The sequence below is a fragment of the Hesperophylax consimilis genome, chromosome 20 (genome assembly GCF_061612785.1).
Source record: "Hesperophylax consimilis isolate HC1 chromosome 20, BYU_Hcon_1.0, whole genome shotgun sequence".
In the NCBI taxonomy this organism is placed as follows: Eukaryota; Metazoa; Arthropoda; class Insecta; order Trichoptera; family Limnephilidae; genus Hesperophylax; species Hesperophylax consimilis.
The window spans coordinates 22,190,092-22,211,390 of NC_142855.1; the positions used below are offsets into that span (position 1 = coordinate 22,190,092).

General features: G+C 33.8%; 1 protein-coding gene across 4 annotated transcripts in view; it reads right to left on the reverse strand.

The window, feature by feature from the left end:
* LOC149414337 (uncharacterized) overlaps positions 1-21,299 on the reverse strand; it is an 85,195-nt gene that overhangs the window by 45,301 nt on the left and 18,595 nt on the right. For all 4 annotated transcript variants that reach the window (XM_089644289.1, XM_089644288.1, XM_089644287.1 and 1 more), the window contains exons 2-8: positions 10,442-10,469; positions 6,534-6,736; positions 6,116-6,328; positions 3,922-4,083; positions 1,094-1,215; positions 844-1,023; positions 200-359 (exon numbers count right to left, since the gene is read on the reverse strand). In XM_089644289.1, coding sequence (XP_089500415.1) covers positions 200-359; positions 844-1,023; positions 1,094-1,215; positions 3,922-4,083; positions 6,116-6,328; positions 6,534-6,736; positions 10,442-10,469 — 1,068 coding nt within the window. The remainder of the gene's footprint in view (positions 1-199; positions 360-843; positions 1,024-1,093; positions 1,216-3,921; positions 4,084-6,115; positions 6,329-6,533; positions 6,737-10,441; positions 10,470-21,299) is intronic.

The window sequence follows — 21,299 nt, forward strand, 5'->3', positions numbered from 1 at the left end:
CAGGAAGATATCAATATATAGATTATATCAGCCGATAATATTTATTGCACCCACAGTCTTTATTCAAAGCTACGCAATCCGTAATTTCTAATTAATTTTGAAAAATAATTTTAAACATATTTGTGTTGGGAGGAAGATTATGCAAACAAAAGTAATTTGCGGTGTTGAATTAAAAGTGAAACAAACGTTTTTCACAAACCATTTGTATATCCACCGCAGAACTTGTCGTAAGTGAAATGGCGCTGGAAGTTGTGTTTTGAGAACTCCTTCCTGCATACACCGTCCTCGATAACGGGCAGGTTCAGGACTCGAAGCACTTCCGAGGACTTCCTATCCTCGGTGACGCCCCATCCTGCTACCTGCATTATTGTTACAGACCAAATATTCATCAGGTTGATGATTGAGGAGATATACGATTTACGCAGAGCAAGTATTCCATTAGTAGGACTAGTTTGTTGTATAGGGAAGGATTGAGCTATTTAGGTCGAATGGCGAAAGTCAATTAGAGCAACTAGTGCGATCTACCGCTCTGGGATGTGCCGAGGATTTGTAGTTAAGGATCTTAACTTCTCGGACATGCACATCAGCAAAAGATGAGCATGATCCATTCAGATTTGAGAACGTCCAAAATACTTAGTTTGTGAGAAGAAAGCAATATGAGGGGAGTATAAATGCCATCAGCAAGAGAGGGAGTATCAATTCCATTAATATCAATAATATGGAACAGATTAATAGGCATATGGATAGACTGGCCTTCAGCAGGCCTTCCGCAGAATAGATCGCTCGGGAGGAGTGCTCTGGTCTCCCAAGGCGGACTTATCAAGAAAAATATTTGTACTGTACCTTGCCCATGCTGTGCGGAGTAAGTTGATGTGTGTCCAATACCTCGTTATTAAGGTCCAAGCAGACCGCTGTCACACTTTCCGAGAAATCAAATGGTCTTTTAAGGTAAAGAAGAGCCACGTCGCTAGCATGGCTCAATACCATTCCGTCATACCTGTTGTGTATACGAATCTGCGTGACCTAAAATGTCGGTAAAATTAATTCTTATAGCTATAAGATATAGTATATCTGCGATGTACTTCCTACAAACCTCTGACGTTTGCTCTGCAGAATCATCTGGGTGCCCCCACGACCGCTCATATTTGTTGGCAGCGACACGGTAAAACTCCACTGGGTATGAAATGCCATCTTTGTCATAAAAACAATGAGCCGCTAGAAGAAAGAACATTATTTATGTAACAAAAAATAACAAAGGATGGGTTGTTTCATAGAATTTGAACAATTTATCAAATTTCAACGTTCATTTGCGAGTTCTGTGAATGTCTTATTCAAGTTCTATTATCATAGCATTATTGGACAGTTACTTTGCAGAACTAAAATAATAACAGAATTTGAAAAAAACTTTCACAGAGCTTGAAAATTAAGTTTGAAATTTGAAGAATTCTTCAAATTCTCTGAAACAACCCGTCCTAAATCAGGTATGATATTGTGATTATATTTTCATTGCATTTTCAATGGCATCAACGCATTGATACTTGCACAGAACGATTGTTAGATTATATACGCCCTAATACAAGCAAAGAGAGATACGGAGGAAGAGGGGTGAAGGAAGCTCACTCCAGCTAGAAAGCAAGGAGTGGTGCCGCACAGGAGCTGGGAGACAAGGAAGAGAATCGGACAAGCGAGGTGGTGATCAGATGTCCAAATGATCATTAACTTAATGGGATTCAAAAAGCAAACTGCTACCGATTCTGCTATTTTTACGGTAAAAAGAACCCTGGAATACTACAGGAATAAAAAGACCACCTCATATGCATGTTTCTTAGACCTGAGCAAGGCCTTCGACAGGGTTTCTCACCCTCTGCTATGGGCTAAACTCAGAGAAAGAGGCATATCATCAGAGGTCATACATATCCTCGACTCGTGGCACAGACAGCAGGAAAACCTAGTAAGATGGAAGGATGATTTTTCCGAACCTTTCCTCCTAAAGAGTGGCATCAGACAGGGAGGATGCATGTCACCGAAACTGTTCAATCTGTACATGGACGAACTCACCGAAAGGCTAAACAATGCAGGAGTAGGCTGCCACATCGGAGGACAGTGTCTGAATAACGTCAGTTATGCGGACGATATGTTCCTGATGGCACCATCTATAAGGGGACTGCGCATTCTTCTGAAAATCTGTGAAGAGTATGCTGAAGAAACAAATATGTTATATAACCCCGCTAAAACGGCTCTATTGGTCATAAGACATGGGCAAGGCCCGAAAAATATTCCTCCAGCTACCTTGAACGGTGTGAACTTGAAGGTGACCGAAGGAACTAAATACCTTGGACACATAATCACCAGTAATTTGATAGACGATGATGATATCGATAGACAAAGGCGAGCTCTCAGCGTTAAAGCAAACATGCTCAGTAGAAGATTTCGCCTTTGCAGTACCGCAGTAAAAAGGACGCTCTTCCTTTCCTTCTGCGCAACGTTGTACACGTGAGAACTATGGGCAAACTACAAAAAGAGTAGTATAGAAAGACTACGGATCCAATACAACAACGCCTTCCGCACAATGTTTTGTCTCCCCAGATACTGCAGCGCTTCCCGCATGTTCACGGAGGGGCGAGTTCCCGGATATGCAGCCCTTATTAGATCCAGGGTGGCAGGAATGAGGGAAAGGATAAGAAGCTTTGGAAATATCCTCACTATGGAAGCCCGCCTCACTCCATCTTCCAGCATTGACGCACACTGGAGAAAAACACTAGCGCCTAATATAGTCACGGCTCCCTAAAGGCTTCAACTTTCTATTATTCTATTATTTTATCATTTTATTCTATTTTATTTTCAATTAATTCTGTTTTCTTTTCTTTGTTTTTCTGTTCTATCTTTTTGTTTTTGATTATATATTTTGTTGTATCTCTATATGGAATGTGTGGGACTGCACTAACCTCCCCACATACCGGAATAAACACTTTATTATTATTATTTAATACCATTCAGATACTGAGTAACTTCAAGATAGATTATCTGTCCCGATGTTTAGTTATAATCTACTTGCTAAAAAACCTAATTGTTTCAGAACCCGTTGGTATAGATATTACACAGTGGCTGAATCAACCTTTGGAGATTGTCTCATTCTATCAATGGACAGCTAGCCCATGGCGAAGGAGAGAACCAGAGAACATCCCACCTGGTTCCAAAATCGGGTTGGCATAATCCCCTCAGTTATGGAGATACAGACGAGTGTCGCATTGAACGAAACCGCCTTTAACTACACACGAATTTAGAAAGCATTGCCCAACCTCTTCCAATATACTGCTATACTATACATTCAAACTATACGTTAGTTTAACATAATATACGTTCTACATTCAATGTAGAACGATTGTGACTTAAAAAAAATTCACCAATTTATAGAAAAAAAAACTTTCCACTAGGAAATGTATAAATAACTCAAATGTTACGGAAACGTTGGTAGTATTTGAAGAAATTTATCTACCTCAGAAAGGGTAAGGTTAAAATGGTTAACCCAGGGATTAAGAATTATTTGCAAAAAATACAATCATTTTAATGATTAAATAAGTATTATATTCCAAAGAAAAAAAAAAATATACCCGTGAACCTTTACTATTTATAGGACCATAATGTTACCTAAGGGAGATTATCTTTTAAATTTAAAAAATTAAATTAATTTTTATTGTAATGCCATGCCCATACCTCTTGTAATATGGGTAATGCAGATTGCATATTATTCTACTGCCATGCCTACACCTCTTGTAAAACGGGTATTGCTGATTGCATATTGTTTTATTGTAATGCTATGCCTACACCTCTTGTTATACGGGTACTGCAGATTGCATAATATTTATTGTAATGCCATGCCACGCATATTGGGTTTACTTTCAATACTGTTCTGTATCTTACCACTAATGACGACATGAGAGCTGATTATGGTTCCTCCGCATATTTGTTCGAATGTATCACCCTTTTTATGGAACACCGAGACATTCCAAGGTACAGTGTCCCTCTTGGCTACAGCGGTCCTGACAATGAGAGTGGTCGCGTCTGACTTCTCTTTCCCGCAATCTACAAGTAGTAAATACAAAAACAGTTGGAATTAAGTGATTGAGTGACTCCTGTGGCATACATAGGCTGGATAACATGAGCAGGATACACGTGCAGGAACTGAAAGTACATCTCAGCTACAGTTATGCAAGTAAGCTTTCAATGTCTGGCAAACCTTCCCGCATCCAATATCCAATCCGGGATAGCTTCTGTATCCTTGTAACGCAATAACAACTATACAAGCCTTCAGGCTGCTTTGCTACTGTGTGAATTGTAAAAGCATACATCTAAATAAATGACACGATAATAAAAATGAAATGGTAAACACGTAGCACTTGGTGGTGGTTTGGGGGAAATTCTCCTTCTATTGTGTAGGGGCGCGCCTTGCCACTGGGCGACGGCCTGGACAAGAGTGTTTTCCGATCTCCGGTAGCCCTCACTCGTCCCGGCTACTATGTGTACCCATGCACCCTTCCCTGTCCCCCATCTGTGAGACGCTGCATCACCAATACTGTACTTGGAGTGTTTTCATGACGCCATGTGTGTACCTTCATTGACGCACATTAGCCCGTGACTATGAACGTGTGTTTCGTACATACCCCGTCATTAAAGCATCCGTGTCTCGTTTTATTCAACGATTTACTGAACTCATCTATATTCACGTTGAACATCACTGGGGAAATGAGCCTCCTTGTCTAACCCCGCAGTTTAGTTTAGCTGATTCTGATAGGCTATCATTCCATTTGACAAAATTTTCCTGCTGGATGTACCATGTACTCAATATATTGATAATTTGCTGTGGTACTTGTTGTTTGGTCAGTTTTTTCCACAACTTATTATGATTAACCCTGTCAAAAGCTTTGTATAAATCTAGGAAACATGGCTTTTTCTGGCTTTGTAGTATTCGATTGTCTGTTTTATGCTGTATATGGCTGTATTTGTAAAGCATCCAGCTTTTGTGAGGCCTCTGTAGGTACTGAGTTCACTTTTTCAGATGAGTTTTTTCCAGTTCTAGTGTGATATCGATCGCTATTATTTTGGGAGTATCACAGTCAATCATTACTGTCTTGAATGATTTTCTTTTTATTATAGCTAGTCCGCCATATGGTCGTCCTCTTACCATAACTCGTGAATTCAGGGTGAGTTTTGCCGAGATCTCAATCCACTCTTTTTACAGATCGGCCATTGATCGAAGTGATATTTAGCTAATTCATTTTGTTTTGTTTCTTTCGTAGTTCACTTGGCAACTTCTCTGAAACTTTTGAATACGTTGCCTTAGGGCCAAAAATCGGGGTTCATTATAGTTTTAATGTCGCTTTGCTGGATGATTACCTTAAATGTGGTTTCTCTAAAAGGTTTTATGATTGCAATATTAGTTGTGTTTAAACCTTTATTTTCGCTAAATTACCTGATATATTCTGTGCTCGTTTCAAGTGCGACATGAGATATTTATATAGCCTTATTGACAGGTTGACTACTGTTAAATGAATTAATATATTGCCGGCTCTCGGGAATAGTAAATTACTTCGGTCGGCTCTAACTTCCAACTCTAACATGATAAGACCCATGTTCCAGGCAGAAAGTTCAACGTATTCACAATTCGACAAACCGTTGTGATATTTTCCTAGCTTCACGCAAAAAATAAACTCCATGCTGGAGGTAGATAATACGTCAGATTATGTAGGTGAAAGAAGCGTTCCGTTGAGCTGTGAATCTTTAAAATGAGGTTTTTAATACTATTTGTTTCTGAATTTTTGGGTATTATTAGCGTACGATTTAACAAAATATCGAGTGCCATAAACATTTGTCAAGATTAAATTGTTTGCAATGTGATAAGATATACCTTTACTCTTTACTGAAGTATGAATTGACATTTATGCACTGTGCACGCAAGCTAACGTAGTATCGCACGGAATCCACAGTCACAACCTCACTCTCAGTATCGTATGGGATCCATAGTCACACCCCAACCATCAGAACTCAAGCGCTCATTCCCATAGAATTCTAACATACAATAAGTATAGCTAGTAGAATAATGGTTTGAATGAGTCACCTGGTATACAGTTGGGTATTGGGATATTCCACCTGCCATCTCTCCGGCATTTCATACTGCCCAGTTTCTGTATTGGAGAAAGCATGTGTCCTGTTTTACAGGTGAAGTGAACAGAAGAACCACTGAGCATGTTCCTTCGGCAAGGGATGCTGCCTACATCGGAAGAGTAGCACGAGTAATCCAGTGTGTAGGAAGAGTACAGAGTGCAGCTTTCTGGAAATGTAATCTTTAATGAGACCAACAATAAATAAGGCATAACAATGTCTGTTGAAATATAAAGCTGTCCTTTTCAGGCAACAATTCTATCCGTTTCCGGATTAACTATTGAGTAGGGAAGGCAAATGGCTGTTAGACCCGCTACAGTCAGTGGATTAGAGGATACCAATAGAAATAGAAATCACATGCAGACACTTCTTACTGTGGCATCCTGGACGAGCTGACCACTTGTTATTTCCTTCGCACACGGAGTAATTTCTGCTGGAACTGAGCTGTCTTGAGCCTGTACATGAGTAAGTCAGAATGGTGAATGCTTCTATCAAATCTCCCGGTACAATGGTCTTATTGTAGTTTGGAATGGAGTATATTCCGTAGCGAGGAATGGGCGGCAGAGTACAACCGGAGCTGTGTAAAATAAAATATTTTATTATTGTCCAAATCTCTCATAAAATAATATCAAATGAAATATGTTAACCAGTTTCGGCACAACCATGCTTTAGTCAGATAAAATAATTAGGTATAGCAAGCATTGACACAGAAGATGTGATACATGTGAGGTGACTAAAAACTACAAGTTCTTCATCGGATATCAAAAAACTTATAAATTGTTTTCAATTCTTTGTTCACCGGTAAAGAACGGCAAATAAAAGACTATCAAACTGGCAATCGTGAGATTTAAGTTTAAAATTGTAAAGGAAAACCAATCTCACGTAAACATCTCATCTCAAAACCACAAATTCTTAGACCATAGTTATATCATTCATCTTAAACCTTGTGATGTGATTTACCTATAGATATACTATTTACACCACTTCCCTGTAACCCTTATCTGTCTTACGGTATAGAAACGTATTACCATCGTTGTAAGATGGAGATAGCGGACTTTGGTAACAATCTGGTTGATTTGACAAAGATCGAACCGTCGTGCCATGAAACTGTAAGAAAGCAGTAATACCCATTTGCAGGTATATTTTAAATTGAAATATCGATTTATCAAAGCAAATACGGAATGTATAATCGAATTAGCCGAATTTCGAAGCAATTCAAAAAAGACGGAGCCAATGACATCGCAAATGTCATCTGATGAAAACTGAAGTTAGCAACAAAACGCGAAATGCAAAAATGACGGTGTTTCTGAGGATTGCAACAAAGTGGTGCCGGTCAAAAAAAATCTTGCATGAATATTATTATATTATATTATTATACGAGTAAAGATTTTAACCCGAGCAATATACGGCCCTCTTCACCGTAGAGATATACAAATGCTGCAGCGGCGTATTAGGGAATATTTATAAATAAGAGTAGGTATACCACTCACAGTGAATCGTAGAAATAGATATACCACTCACATGTGAACTGTCACACAGCTACATAGTTAAATCACTCACAACCAAGTCAACAATTTATTTAAAAGTTCTTACCTGAATTCAACTATAACAAAATAATATGATCATTATCTATATGAATATAACCATTAAAATTCCTATGTTAGACAAAACAAGATAAGGTTATTGGCAAACATACAGAAAAGCGGGACATGGTTAAAGCGAAGCTTAATGCTAAATCACTATTTTGATTAATCTTTTTAACGAATTGGTGTACATTATGAATACCAAAAAATATACTTTAGATAAATTGAAGGTTTTCCTATCGTTTCGCTTGAGTAGAATACAAATAAAAAAATAAATTACTCAATAAAAAATATAAATGTAAAGTACTAAAAAAAATATTTTTCAATAGAAATGAATGAACGCGTAAAGGAAATAACTTTTACAAAATACAGTATTATAGCTAAGATTATCTGTGTCAGTTTCACTTGATTAACTTTTTTGCTTTCTCATAAAATTATTTACAAAATAAATAAAAACCAGTTTTGTGCTTGAAATCGAACTTTTCTAAACTCTGTTTGTCAAGCGATTTTAATGCCTATTACCTACAGTATAAGGTATACTAAGAATGTACACATTTTTGGCTTGTAGCTCTTCCTCCTAATAGGCACATTTTATTTTAAATTAGATAACAATGATAACAGAAAATGTTCTACTTTTGGGATAGGAAATATTGAACGTAATTCATATAAATGAACAGTTATTTCAAACAATGAGTGAAAGGATTAAAAATAGTACAACTAAAAATTAACTAAAATTATAATAACATTTTTTCGGACATCTTGAGAGAAATCCAAAATTTCGGCTCAAATAATATCGATAATTTTAAAATTAAACTTTAAAAAAAAAATTATAAAAAATAATGACATGAAAGTAGACGAAATGCAAAAAGCAATTAATTAAGTTAAATCTGTCAACAATATTCAAAACAAGGAATAGCTGTGAAGAAAAATGATAAAGACAAAGTTCAAGACATTGGACAACTCCATAGTGAAGTATGACAACACAACAACCGGCTAAAGAAGTAATAAGTATTTAATTCACTTAATTTCAAAAGAATCCAAAGACAATTATTAAACGAACAAGGATTATAGCAGTCTGAAAAAAATAAAGCATTACTTCACAGAGAAAATTAACATTAATGAAAAACCAACCAAAAAAATAAGCAACTACCTGGTCATAAGTCCATGAAATCTATTGGATATTTGGAAAAGGTAAACATGCAATTATACAGGCCAAAGATGCTCAAGAATACAATTGCTGAAAAGTATGCATTTGTACAGTCTTAAAGAACTTTTTGTAAGTTAATATAAGTAAGCACGGGAGATTCCAGTGAGGATATCATTATATCTATTGGTTACAACAAAAAAAAGAAGATAATAAAAAACCTAAACAAAATACCAAATAAAGTAGGAATTTAGGTTTCCTCGTTTGTTATAAAGATTTTTATAACGAACGGGAAACTCCTGTTTTTTTGTTTTACCCCTTATTGTTTTTAGCTTTTGAATCTGATGAAATTAAGTTTTTTTTTCTTTCTATTAATTATAATTATATTAAATATGTATGTACGTATACCCATTTTTCAATATTCTCTATAAGGTACTTTTATAACTGTAAAAAGCCTAGCATTAGAACTCACTTCATTTTTTAATTTGTAAAAATTACAAATATATGTAGGTACACCATATTAAGTTTATTTTAACTGCTTTAAAATTACAAGTACGAGAACCCACTAACTGGCTATGCCTGTATGGGATCTTAACTGCTTTAAAATCACAAGTTACCTCTATAGCTCGTACCTCTATAGACCATACCGACGGGAAGCGGTGGTTGCTGGAAAAGTTACTCGTAGGCCATAATTTTGTCTGATTTAACAGCGGTGTTCTTTGCTGTATTATTATTACTATTGGGGATCACTTTGTATCGGGACATTTTCGCCAAAGTTTGAACGTGTGTTTTTGTCACGTCCCACAACTATGATTGAATTTACCATGTTTTTTGTTTTATAGAATATTGGACAGTTTTATACTTGAAATGGTCAGCTTTATTAATTTCTTGTTTTAAGTCAGTTAAATACTACTTTGGAACCTGTTCATATATTATTAATTATTTAGATGGAGAGGTGGTGCATTTCAACCCTGTTCTACCCCTAAATCCACATCAACGAATTCTGATTTGGTAATTCATTTTCGGTATGTAAGATTAAATTTGTGTGTCTTAAATTGCTAAAGCCGTTTATTGAAAAATAAACATTTTGTTCGTAAATTTGGAAAAATATTGAAAAAACTTTAAATAAAAATTATAAATTCCACATGCCGTTAGCACGATTTAAGCATGACTGCCACAAATTACCAGAAATTATAAATTTGTATTTTTAAATATATCTAGGTATTTGAAAATCTTTGAAACGAAAATCAACCCACTTCCTGACATACGATATAGCTGAAACTCGGCAGATAGAATAGTTGTGGGTTTCCCAATGGTATGACACTAGCAAACGAATGGTTGTGGGTTTAATGAATGTCATTACATTAACCGTGTAGAATGAGAGAGTCGGGCGTCAGTTCCACTTACAGGGAATTCCCTTTTCCTATGGCACCTCGCATTGTGAATTGTCTTTTTTCATGTATAAAATGATTATTTTCCTGGCTTTTTGATTTATAAAAAAAATAATTTTTAAAGTTTATTTCATTTTTTAATTATACATTGATTAAGAACTTACATGGAAACGGGAATTTTTGCCGCTTCCACTGAAACAAAAAAACTCAATTAGAATACAACATTATTAAATAAAATAATTATTTTTACAGCAATGTGGGGAGGTTGGTATATCCTACACTACCCGAACATTACATATTATACAAGCATAGTTAATAGAATAAAAATATAAAGGAGAAATTGTTAAAAATAGTGAAAAAAACATTAAACAAAATGTCCATTAGGGCGTCCCTTATATGGTTGAAAAAAAATTATTTTTTGATATCAAAATGCATACCCAGACTTACTTAAATGCAAAATTTTATCTTCCTACGTCAACATTAACCCGTGCCGACAGAGCTCTGAAGATTTAGAAAATTGCTGTTTTTAACCCTTTCCGTTATGTATTGAAATCAATTGAAATAATGATAATAATAATAAACTTTTATTACACACAGGGAGTACACAGAAGGAATAAATCATGAACAGTACAAAGTAAGCAGTTTAAATATTTATATTTAAAAGAATATTTATTAAAAGAAGATAAAATTACAGATCAGGCAGGATATTTTCCTTTGAGGGTCTCTTTTTTACAATCTGGATACAGATTTCTATTCTCTTGCACACAGCCAGCGTAGTTGCATTGCTTTTGTTCTTCATTTGCAGTCATCAAACCATGGAAATCTTGCATAAGTTTTACAGCTCTTTCAGCTGTATCATTAACTGCCCCTTTTCGTTTTGCCTCTATATAGGCAACATCTTCGTCTCACGTAGAAACGGGTCTCTGGAGGAAGGTCTCATCCATTTTTAATCGAGAAAATAAATTTGTGCTTTTGACAGACACAAAATCACTTAATAATTTTCCTGCAATAATAAATAAGTTTTATTATCAGTTTAGTGAAAACAGTATAAAAAATAAAACTATGTATTCCTACTTACCATACAAAAAATCAGACATATCTTCTTTCGATGGAATGTATCTCTTCCCAGAATCATACAAACTCTCTCTTTGTAAGTTCACTACAATGTTTCCCTTGGTTTGTGTATTAACTTCATCATCAAAGAGTGACAAAACGGCAATTTCTTCTGACAAGTACCAAAGTTGTTGACTAAACTTGCTCAGGGCTGCTTTGGAGATCAATTTGTCAACAGTTTCATATTCCTCTTTAAAAAGCACAAATCTTGATTTGGTGCCTTTACCGCCAGACTACATCCAAGCCATGGTTTCACATATATAACCGCAATGAATAAACAAACGTCTTGAAGTGCTCGTTTATCCTTGGCGCTAATTTTGAACTGGGATTGCAACAAACATATCTTTAAAGAGTAAATAGCTCTAGCCATCCACCTTGCTTGATGCATCGCTCCAGGAGGTCTGATATTAATTTTTTTCTCATTATCACCTCCTAAGAAAATAATAGAATCAGCTCACGATAATCGTCACGTACCTACAATGGTTTTTTGCAGTTCTTGATTATAAAATGTCAACAGTTCTTCTATTGTTGTATTACAAAAATTTTGTGTGACGATATCGGTGTATGTTTCAATAGCAGCAGGATTAATAGTTTTCCAGTTGTCTCTAAACTTTTTGAACATTGGAATATCAGGGCTACTAGTAACTTGTTGGATTTTTGTTTCAAACACACATTTCAAAACCAGTTCGTAAACGTGATGGCGGCAAGCAAAGAGTAGTAATTCCCTGTCTAGTCTTTGTTCCAAAAGTACACAGGCTCCTTTCAATCGCCCTGTATTAGACGCAGTTGTGTCACAACACATTATTTGAACTTTGTCATCGATGTTCCAGTCATGAAGTGCGTTTAACACAGCTTTAGCTTGATCCTGGCCGGAAGAGCTCTCCAGTTTGGGTACAGCCAGCAGTTGTTCCTTTTCTCCAAATGAAATTAGAATTGGCAGGCGTTCTTCTTTAGAACTTCTCACGTCCAGTCCAGGTAATAATTTCCCATCCCAGTGAACGGTCACCATTTCAGGCATATTATCCTGAAAATCTGATTTTATAGATTCCGCTCTATCTTTTCTACTCTGTGTGCGAATGCGTTGAATGGATGATTTGTTTATCGGAAAATCATCACAGCTAAGGTCTAGCGCTTCTACTACAGCATGAAGAATATAGACAGAATCCCTTATGCTTAATTGACATCTATCTAAAGCTGCAACTAACTTAGGCGTGATAAAGTTTTTCCGTCCTCTTTTTGCAGTAGTTTCAGAAACCGTTTGAGAGGTGGTTGGCAAGGGTTCCTCGAGGCTTTCTTCAGAGCTGGTATGTTGATCGGTATGTCCTTGTGTTTGTATAAAATTTTGTGTAGTAAGAGATGACGATAAACTCGCGAAACACATTTGCTCATGTCTTTTCTTCTCTTTTAATTTTCTCTCTCTTGTCCTTTCTTCTTTTTCGGCTAACTTTTTGTCTACACCCGCTAAGCATCCTGGACGGCCTGGTTCTCTTTGTTTTTGTAAAAATATTTTGTCTTCTTCTATTTTCATCCGTTCCAAAGCATCAACGTGTGCTATATCGAATATATTGTTTAAATTGTTTTGAAAGTCCTCCTCACGGCGCTTGTAAACAAGTGTTTTTTTTTTTGGATTTTTTTTGCAACTCCCTCCAAGCATGGTGAAGATCCACAAGTTTTTTTACACAGTTAGGTATAGCTCTGGTAGGGTTTCTAGCTTTTTCCCAAAATATAATACACTCTCGAATGACGAGATTCGCGCTTTCACTAACAGTCAATTTAACTTCGCGAATGTTAAAAAAAAGTACTGCAAGAACTTGCCGGTTAGACGGCAACTTTGCGCCTGTTATTTGATAATTTACGTCACCAACTAAGAAAAAACTTTTTTTATTGCTTCTTAATCCCACTGCCATCTTTTAAATGTAAAACAATACGTGATAATCACGAGAATAACTGAACACAAATGACAGATACCGCGAGTGCGCGCCGCTACTTCCGCGCAACTTGTATGAACATGATTCGGTGCAAGTCGGCACGGGTTATCGTGCTCCAAATAAGGTAAAAAAAAATCCGAGTGTTTTAGAAGCAAAGAAACAAAACTAAGACCTATGCATTAGAAAATAAAAACTTTGAAATATAAGGGACACCCTAATGTCCATGAATGTAAATGAACAAACAGTGAACAATGAAATCCGTATTAAGAAAAGAAGAAAAGTTCTCTTTCTACTACTAATGTGTTTGCAATGCAACTGGGACTAGAGAGGACCTATGGCACATATGCCCCTTTGTTTACATACAAAGGTGGTTCTCTGTTGGATTATGTTATGAGAAAAGAAAAACTTCTATTGGATATGAGAAGATCAATCGACAACGGTACTTTGATAGATATTATTGCTTCCGGACTGCCAGAATTCATACTTAACAAGATCGATAAAGAAGATACTGTGGATTTGTTTAGTGAAGTAAACAGGTATGAACACATGGTCAACAAACAAGTTCGACAGATAAGGATTACAAGATACTGTGAATTTGTTTAGTGATATAAGCAAGTATAAACAAATGGTCAACAAAAAAAACTTCTTAGCTAAGAGAAAATTTGGAAAGGCAGGGACTAATAAAAATGAAGAAAAAAAAGTAAAATTTGTGAAAAGATGAATAAGGTCACTCGTTACCACCCGGAAGACTTATGCTGGAGGATGAAAAATTTAATAGAAATATAATTAACCATGTAAACAATTTAGTGATAGACTTTCTTAAATGAAAATGACAAAATAACGAATAGCAACACCATTAATAAAAGTCAAACTACTAATTAATGGTAAATTAGAAATATATGGAATTTATGATTCGGGTTCAAACGTTTCTCTAATGAATTCCAAGTTATTGAAACTAATAGGAAAAGGAAACAATTTGAATGAAGCAGATTTAGTAACGATCTAGACAGCGTCTTTTTTAGATAAACCTATCTTATTTTTTTTTTTTTTTTAATGTGCGACATCTATTGACTTATGTCATGCATAAAGATAGTTGCCAATAAAAATGTGCAGTGAAAAAATGAAGACAATGTTGGTAGTTCTTATTCGAAGTATGATACAGTTAAAAGTGATCGAGGGGGATAGGGTCCCATTAGCTCAGTGGTAGAGCACTGTCCCGGCAAGACAAGGGTCCTTGGTTCGAGTCCTAGATGTGACCGTATCCTTTTCTGATTTTTCTGTTTCAGATTTTCGTTTAGAAATCGCTAATATTGTCTTCAATAATTAAATATTACAATTTGAGGTTTTACTCAATAAAGTTATTCCGAAGAATAAATGTATAATAACTGTTCATTACTGTATTTTGCTAAAGTATAAATATGTACAGTTATTAGAAAAAAAAATGTAATTACATCGAGTATTAATTTGAACCTTATACTGAATTATACAGAGATATTTCTTATAGAAATATTTCAATGTGCAAAATAGACTAAACTTCGTATCAGCATCTTATTGTCCTGCATCAAATTCAACTATGAATTAAATGGCGCAGAATACATTTTCGTACATTAGTACATATATAATTTAGAAGATTGGATAAAAAAACAAAACACAAATACTTCTGATAATCTTGTTTGTATTCAAATATAAGATCTACACAAAAATATTCGGATATATTGCATATATATTAATTTAATTGTTTGAAGCATATTGACATTCTGATGCAATGTGAAACATCTATTCAAACTGAAAGTAAGTGTATGTACAATATTCCTGGATATAATGCATATAACTACTGCAGGACTGATAAGTCAGGAGGAGGTATTATATTGCATACAAGAAACAAATTTGAATTTAGACAAAAAACCTTACAATCAATACATTTTGAAAATATAACAGGAAAGCTCATACTCCAGGACAAAATTAAAGTCAATTTAATAGCTATCTAATAGACCTTCTAATTTCAGTAAATCTTCATTTCTGACGGAATTATCATCATATCTTTAGACAATTAATAGTAACGAAAATATTATCTTACTTGGAGATATAAATCTAAATTTGCTTAATGAACAAGATTATATTATAACTTCATATGAAAACTTAGTTACTAACCATTATTTAACTAAATGCATCAATGTAGTAACCAGAGAAGCTGTATTAAATGGAAAAATTACTCGCACGTGTATTTACCATATATTTGCCAAATTTAGAGGCAAGAAAATAACTGCTTGCGTCTGTGAAAACAGTATTGCCGATCATTCTATCACTGCTATTAATTTAAAATCCCATAAACGTCAGGTATAATCTGCTGATAAGTAAATTCAAATCATCACACAAAAGGATATTTTACAAGAGTAGTTCTAAAACGATAGTGCAAAAACCGAAAACACGTCCTTATGCAATAAATCAATGGGTAAGCAGTGAATTACTATGTCATTTAAATAAAAGGGATAAACTATATAAAAAATGGAAAAGTACACCAACAAACAAAACATATGAAACAGAATACAAAAAATCACGAAACCTTGTCAATAAACTTATAAATGAAGATAAAACTAACAACTATAATAAAAAATAAAAAAAAACTGTTATAATGATACAAAAAAAACCTGGGACGAAATAAATAACATTTTAGGACGTAAACCCAAAACGATTGTGATAAAACTATAACACGATATATGTTAAAAGATAGAACTGAGTATTCTGTGTCAAATGATTTTGTGAATTACTTCTCGGATAGCATCAGCAACATGTTACACAAATGCAATCACAAAGCTACTAATATAGTACTGAAATAACTACCTCACAGTTTATTTATACCAAGAGCTACTGATTGGAAACATTGTTAAAAAAAAATGAAAAACTCTAAAAGCACATTTAAAGGTGGAAAACACATTGAACTGGGAAATTATAGGCCTATTAGTATACTACCTGCATTAGAAAAAATTCTCGAAAAATTTTTATCAAAAAAATTAAATAATAACATTGAAAAAATCGCTATCATAGATCCAAATCAACATGACTGCCAAAGAAAAAAAAAACTGAAAAACTACTGCAAGTTTTTTCTAATTACATAAATAATCAATTAAATAATAAATTACATGTTTTGTTTTATTTATCGATAACTCTAAAGCTTTTGACACAATTAACTCTAAAAAAACTGCTAGAAACTCTAGAAAAAAAATTGTAATAATAGGAAACGTGTTTAATTTATTTAAAGATTATTTTAGAGATAATTTTTAAATAAATTAGACTGAAAAATATGTATAAAAATAAATAATTCTTTTAGTAAAACAAAATAATGTATCTGCAGGAGTTCCACAAGGTTCCATATTGGGACCTACACAGTATATAATTTATGTAACTATAATGAATTCTTTTTTTCTCTTTTGTTAAACATTTTGTATTCGCAGATGATACGGCATTGGTCTCACATAAAGATCTAAAAATTGCAACTGAACTCATGCAAATTGACTTTAATCAAATTTACATGTGAGGATGGAGACTGTAATGTTGTCCGAAACGTTGGCTAAAGAAGGAGTTAGAGCAACACGGCATAAAAACACCCTAAAAACAAATAACAAAAATACTTTTGGCCGTGAAAATCTTAAATCATATTTAACATTAGGATTAAATTGAAATTTGGCATTAGGTGATCTTATATGCATTACTTTGGTTGGTTTTCATATATTTACCCCACAGCATAGAGAAATTAGTACATAAATACAGCACTAGATTCACGCGCAATGACGGGTTAATAGTTCCGAAATTTAATAATAAGTACGGACAGAGAACGTTTGAATAAAACAAACCGAAGATATTTAATTTTTTACTTGACACTATAAAGCAATGTAAGTCTATGAATAAGGTTAAATATATGTAACTAAACTTTAAGCACCTGTTGACAAGCCAATTCAATTGGCTTAGCAGGACTTGTTTGTTGATGTGTATTAATAATTCATTCAATAAAAAAATAAATAAAAATAGAAAAACACAGAATTTATTTTAACGAAAATGTTAAAGAAGAAGATTTTAAAATAACAATAAATCATTTAAATAATGATAAACAGAAATAAATTAACTTTCATATTTAGCAAACACTTTGTGGATATACTCGTACATCATTGTAATAATTAGAATAAATTAACTTTGTTTTAACACCACTTTTTGTATATTTTCGTTATATCTAACCAACCGGTTTCGGTTCGCCCTACAATATTAGAGTATTGTTACACCGTTACTAGTATTTAGCCGCGAGTGAGGAGGCTGCGGTCATTAAACCCAACCCATTTTGGTCGTGCTACAATAATACAGAATATTAAACTTGAAATCTCTAATATTTCTACCAAACATCAAACTTCTAGAAGAAAAATGGATGCACGAAAAAACTTCATTTCAAAACGAGATCGTATCTCTGCAAACCAAACTAATAGAAAAATTAGAAAAAAAATTGAACATTCGAGTTATATGAAAAAAAACCTATGCAAGTCGACTAAAAGAAATCCCGGAATCGAAATATTCATTGATTATTAAAAGTGAAAATACGAATATGACATCAGACGAAATGACGATGAAATTAACAAAACTCTCCAAAAAATATGGTTGCGGAAGAACTAGAAAAGAAAAACCCCAACATTTTCGTAAGAAATCTACAGGCAGATCTGACAGAAGAAAACATAATCGAGGCTTTAAAAACCCAAAATGATGGTAACAAAGATATTATAGAAAATGATACAAAAAACACTGTAAAACTAGTAAAAATGTTTAAACCTAAATTACAAAATTAAGGATCACGAATGGAAAGAATGCATAACAAAACACTACTTTTAAGATGACACTGAAGGCGATGCACTACGTCGTGTAATATTTTAAATTGAGCTGCTATCAATAACAACCCTTACGTAGATGGCGATAAGGTTTAAATTCCCGCTTAACACCATCCGCCTGTTTTGATTTATGCAAGAAAAAAACATGGCCAATAAGTGCCTTTTATTTTATTTTCTGGATGTTCAGGCATAAATATTAAATTTTTTTCCGATCATTTTATAAATAACTTAATTTGCCACATTATACAATAAAATAATAACCGAAAATGGGTTCGTAAGTAGGAGATTTTGAACTTTAAAGCAGTTTTCATAGGCTTATACATTATTTTTTTCTGGGCTTATAAAAAAACTTATCTAAAAAATAATCGATTTTTTCAAAGGCCAACATGTATTCTACTCGCAGTATTTAATTAAAGCATCTCAAACATTTCTAGGCGACCAAATTTTCAAATCAAAAACACATGATTTTGCATTACTACGTGTATCTTCCAGAATGCGAATTTTACATATTGCTCAATAAAATATAAAATTTAGCCTTCAGGAGGCCCGTTCCCACAGTTCGTATTTTCAAAGATAGCATAATTTCCCACATTTGCAGATTCGACCCTACAATAAAACAATTCATTGGCCTGGTATTTTTATAAATATATTGTCTTGTTTGTGTATCATTTATGATTTAAGAATTAGTGACGTTTTACTCCAAGCGGCGGCAGCTTTCAAATAGAGCTGTTCGCTCTCTATTTTATGATGACCCTAGTTAAACCATTATGCCTAAAAATATTTTCCAATACCTTTCCCACCCCTGTCCCATAGTAATAAAAGCCCCAAATAAAGTTTCATCTGCCTTAGAATAATTCATTTAAAATATTTGTATTGTTTAAGTCACGTCTGTACCATTAAGAATAGTTAAGTGCATTTTATTTTATGTTAAGAATGTTGTTTGCCAACGAGCGGGTGGAACATCTTTATTTTGGTAAAATGTCCTTCAGAATTTAGTTGAAATACAGATACCTCCCAGAAAAAGGACAGTATTGCAGTGTTGCTATAACGGGTAGGTACAGACGTACCTACGCAGGAGCGAGTGTTGAAATAACTGGTAGGTACATGCGTACCTAGGCAGTCAGTCGTGAGATAATTACTAGGTTTATGTAAACCTAGGGAAAACTGAAGAATAAAGGAAACCAGACCTTTATTTCTTTCAGTTTAAGTTTTAGCAGAGGAAAATAAGATCCTCTGCAATTATACTGTGAATTAATAAATTTATATGTCAAGAAGAAGAAGTGTTTTCCTGCATTCCATCTGACGGGGTGTTCTCGTACCACGATAGCAGAAACACTACGGATGGCATCGCCTTAACAATAATCATAAAGCAAACAACACAAACTGCACTTACTTTAAAGAGATGATGCGTATCGCGCAAAGTCGCATAAACTATGATTAGGTATATTTATATGTATTATTATTCTAAAAAATCAATGCTTTTAACCAACACTGTATTTAAATTCTTAACATCTTCTTCTGATAAGCACAATAATGTATATCTTTTACTTCCGAAATATGAGTATCTCATATCCTTGATATTTGTTTATTCTTTAAATATATTATATTCTAATTTATTGTCCGGTAACTACAGTGTTAACACGGGAGTATTGAAATGTATATTGACGTTAGTTTATCCTAGGTATACTCATACAAGTAGAAAAAATATTTATTTATCAATTATTTAACCAACAACTTTCTGAACAAAGAAAAAATCTAACTAGGAATATATTGGTAATGTTTACTTCGGTAAAAATATTTAAACAATTTATTTACATACTATTGCCGCCTATTAAAATATTATTCAATATGGGTGATTTGAACGTAGATTTTGACACCTCAGAAATTGATAATGAAAGTACTCACAATTTTGAAAACTGGTCCAATAAACATGTATTAGGAAATAATAATATAACTGCTATTTACCTAAATATTCGATCCTTATTAAAATATTGAGATACTTTCCTCCTAATTATTTCTAGTTCCTTGCAAAATATTGACATAATCACGCTATGTGAAACGTCGATAAATGAAAATAATCTAAATCTCTACAAAATATCGGCTTTTAACTCTCACTACTTTTGTCGTACTAAAATAAGGCGGAATTATTGTATACGTGAAGGATCATCTTAAATTTGAAAAAATAAATATAGAAATAACTAAATTTGAATGCGTTTACGGAACTATTTCTATCTACAAACATAAACGGATCCATCTATTGGCAATGTATAGACCACCAAACACAAATAAAAAATGATTTCTTCATGAGCTGGAAACTATATTGGGCAATATTGACATTAAAGAATCCATTTTAACACTTGGTGATATGAACATAAACATATTAAATGAACTCGAAGCGATAGTAATCCAATATGAAAATCTAATGGCTCATTTCGGAATGGTTAAAACTATAAACGATGCGACACGAGAAGCAGTATTGTCAAACGGCTACTTGTCTACATCATATCTGTATAAGAGAGAGGGAGACCATTGAAATCAGTTCATGCGTATGTGAATCAATAATAGCTGACCACTACATAATTGATTTATTTCTCTACCTACGATAAACACACTTCAGACAAATCGCACGCTGACTACTATACTGCACTCTCCGAAAAAAAGGTTGAACTATTTTTCTCAATCACCGACTGGAATGAAATGAAGAAATTAAATCAAAATTTTAAAAAAATTATGAAATAAGTAGCTTCACAAAATTAAAAACTAATAACCATCGGAATTACCAAAACATGGATGAATGAGAGCCTCATTGAAAATATACAAACACGAAATATACTCTTTGGAGGAAATGGACAACTCACCTAACAAAAAGTATGAAATCGATTTCAAGAAATACAGAAATAAATTAAATAAACTAATATTAAACACAAAAAAAATATACCATAACAATAAATTTAATCACTGTTTCAAAGACATTAAAAAAAACATGGAATGAAATTAATAAAATTTTAGGAAGGAAAGATAAATCCGGTTGTGATGAAGTCATATGAAAATATTTCTTAAAGTCTAATTCGACAGATGTGGTGGTGGCAGAAAATTTTGCAGACTTCTTTAATGAG